At 46.8% G+C, this 2640-nt stretch overlaps 1 protein-coding gene across 1 annotated transcript; it reads right to left on the reverse strand.

Moving 5' to 3' along the window:
• Positions 1 to 740: 740 nt before the first annotated feature.
• On the reverse strand, positions 741 to 2393 carry LACBIDRAFT_336053 (uncharacterized protein; the record flags this gene model as incomplete). The annotated part of the gene is made up of 6 exons (XM_001890973.1): positions 741 to 881; positions 1184 to 1266; positions 1347 to 1548; positions 1610 to 1904; positions 2163 to 2251; positions 2331 to 2393. 6 exons carry the CDS (start codon positions 2391 to 2393, stop codon positions 741 to 743), a joined length of 873 nt encoding a protein of 290 aa, XP_001891008.1.
• Between the last annotated feature and the right edge of the window lie 247 nt (positions 2394 to 2640).

Genomic DNA, 2640 nt, shown 5'->3' on the forward strand with positions numbered 1-2640 from the left:
TTTCCCCCAATGACGAGGTTTTGACGAGGTTGATACGACCATGTTTCGATCGTATNTTAGCTGATTTCAAGTTGATAGTATGAGACTGCGCCCGAGACAAACTATGCGAACACAACAGCGACATCACGCTCCCCGAAATTCTATAAGAGACTCAGGTGCTTTCACCTTCACAGGAGTGAAGTACACGCCCCCCCTTCCTCGACGAACCCGAACCACCCGACATAGGCTCAGAAGACGGTGACTCCGACGATGAAACTTAACACGCCCACGCCACCTGCATTCACAGACAATCCCTTGAGCGCAAGGCCGCCCTTACTCTAGCATCATTGATACACTTTTAAACCATAATCTTTACCTTTCCTTTACAAAGCTACACAACGGACAGTAATACCCACATAAGCGGAGACCTATCAGACCTAATTACACCTAAGGGAAGCCTTGAGCTTCCCGTGCATCTTAGTACTAGTCTTGTTGCACGTAAATCTTTAGAAAACAAAAACAAAAACAAAAAAAAGTTGATGGTATCTCAAGTATTTTCAACAAATTTGGAAAATAAAAATAAAATACAATGCAAGATATAGCTTCTGAGATTGCATTGAACAAAGGAGCAAAAAGAACATTGGAAGTTCCAAGCTGTGTGCATTCAAATTATGATCAGCGAGACAATTTTGCTTAAATTTAAGCATGCCGGTGCCAATGGTCAAAATACAAGCAAGGTTATTGTTGACATTGGAACAATGTCAAACTCTAGTATCCATATTGCTGTTCTTTGACCAGTCGACGTCCGCTTGAGAGGTGGCTTGAATCAAGCAAATCTTAGACTGTCTTGGTGGAGGTGTTTGTCGCGTGAACTGGTCAAACTTGATCTCAACGTATTCTGACTATTCAACAATGAATTAACACGGAGCTGAATAGTACACGGAATATCACAAATGAGTGGCTGGCCGAGCTCAAAAAGACTCGCTTCAACAATGGCATGACGACCAGCGTCTGCATTGCGAAAAACCTGTAGACGACGGGGGTGAGTATCGAACCAGCGATAATCACAACTGATGCTACAGCCCTTCGAGTCCTACGATCCAATAAGCCTCCTTCAGAGCAGTAGGAGGGCAATCAACGAACCGCGGTCACTCCGTATCGGCGGGTGTAGTCATCCGGCGAAGGACAGGGAGCGATGGCTAACCTGGAGCCCGCCCAAGCTAACGATGCGTTGCGGAAACTTGCCGCATCGCAGGCTCGCCCACGGGAACGACTGGGGGCTTGGGACTATTCCGGAACCATGGTACGCCTGATAACGGGGTGAAATTAGACTTCCTCCCCGTGAAAGATAAAATGGAAGAGCGCACCAATGCAGCAGAAAACGCCGCCCTTACGTTTCTCCTGTGTCTCGTGATCGTCCTCGTCGCCCAGCTGGGAGTACTGCGATACAGTACTCGCGCCGCTGAGAGGAGTAAGGGGGAGAGTCAACGTCGGAGACGACTGCGCTTTGGGCTGTTGTTGCGTCGTCGTCGGTGAAGGCGGGGGCAGTGTTTGGCAGGGCGATTTCGGCTGTGCAATAATCCGAAGATGAGACGCATGAACTGAATACAACGAAAACGAAGAGACACACCTGTTCCTCATCCTTGTCCCTCTTTACCTCATTCAATGCCTTCCTTGCTTCAGAAAGAAACCGCCGCTGGGCTTCTAGTGGGTATCGCGGTTCCTTGTACACTCTCCCGCCCTGCTCATGAGCGGTGTTCGGAACGGCCAAAGCCGCAAAAGCCTGGAAACCGTGAGAGGGTGCTTGGAAGGTAACATGGTGTGTCGAAGGGCCCTGAAAGGCCATGTGGGGCGCGAGCGGTGGGAGGCTAAGGGGAGACGGGCGTCGAGGAATGTAGTACCGTGGGTCGCGGGGTGAAGTTGGGCTAGAAGGGGCTGGCATTAAGGTCGTCAAGTCGTTACTAGGTCGTTATTGACGTGCTGAATGTTGTAAAGTGTGAAGTCGAAAAAAGCAGAAGGTTACTTATATACCTTGGGCTATGCAGTGTTGATGGCGATGAAACACGGTCATGGGGGCACAGCTCATGCAAAGAATTCTCAAACCTAATGATTACAACTCATACCATGTTTTTTGACTCGAGTATGGTGTAACGGCTAACATTACCGCCTTTCAAAATGCTCACATCGCGGTAGCTCGGGGTTCGATTCCCCGTACTCGAATAATTTCGAGGGTCAAGATTTCTTTTTGCTTTATCGGCGTAGGTAACCTAACCTGCTGAGTAAAATTTTTCTGAATGAATGAATTTAATTAAAGTAAGATGAACTCCAACAGTATCCACATGCACACTTACAATTGGTAACAGATAAGCAAACAGCATGGGTGCACAGGTATCACTCCAGAAACCTGTACCCATAAATCTGCTGGTTTTCCATCAAAACAAGTCCAAGAATTAGCAGTTTATGGTTCTCGTTTTTGATGAAATGAGATAAAATGGAGGCAGAGGTAAGATGGAAAAGATCACCCTTCCACACTGAACAAGCAAAAAATTTAAATTAAACACTTTTAATAATCTGGAGAACAATCAGTCAAGACTCAAGGAAGATTTGAGGCTGACAAATAGTTTTGTAGAAGTGATAAGATAAGCATAGTCTGCAACAAGA

This window comes from Laccaria bicolor, genomic scaffold (genome assembly GCF_000143565.1).
Source record: "Laccaria bicolor S238N-H82 LACBIscaffold_254 genomic scaffold, whole genome shotgun sequence".
Classification (NCBI taxonomy): Eukaryota; Fungi; Basidiomycota; class Agaricomycetes; order Agaricales; family Hydnangiaceae; genus Laccaria; species Laccaria bicolor.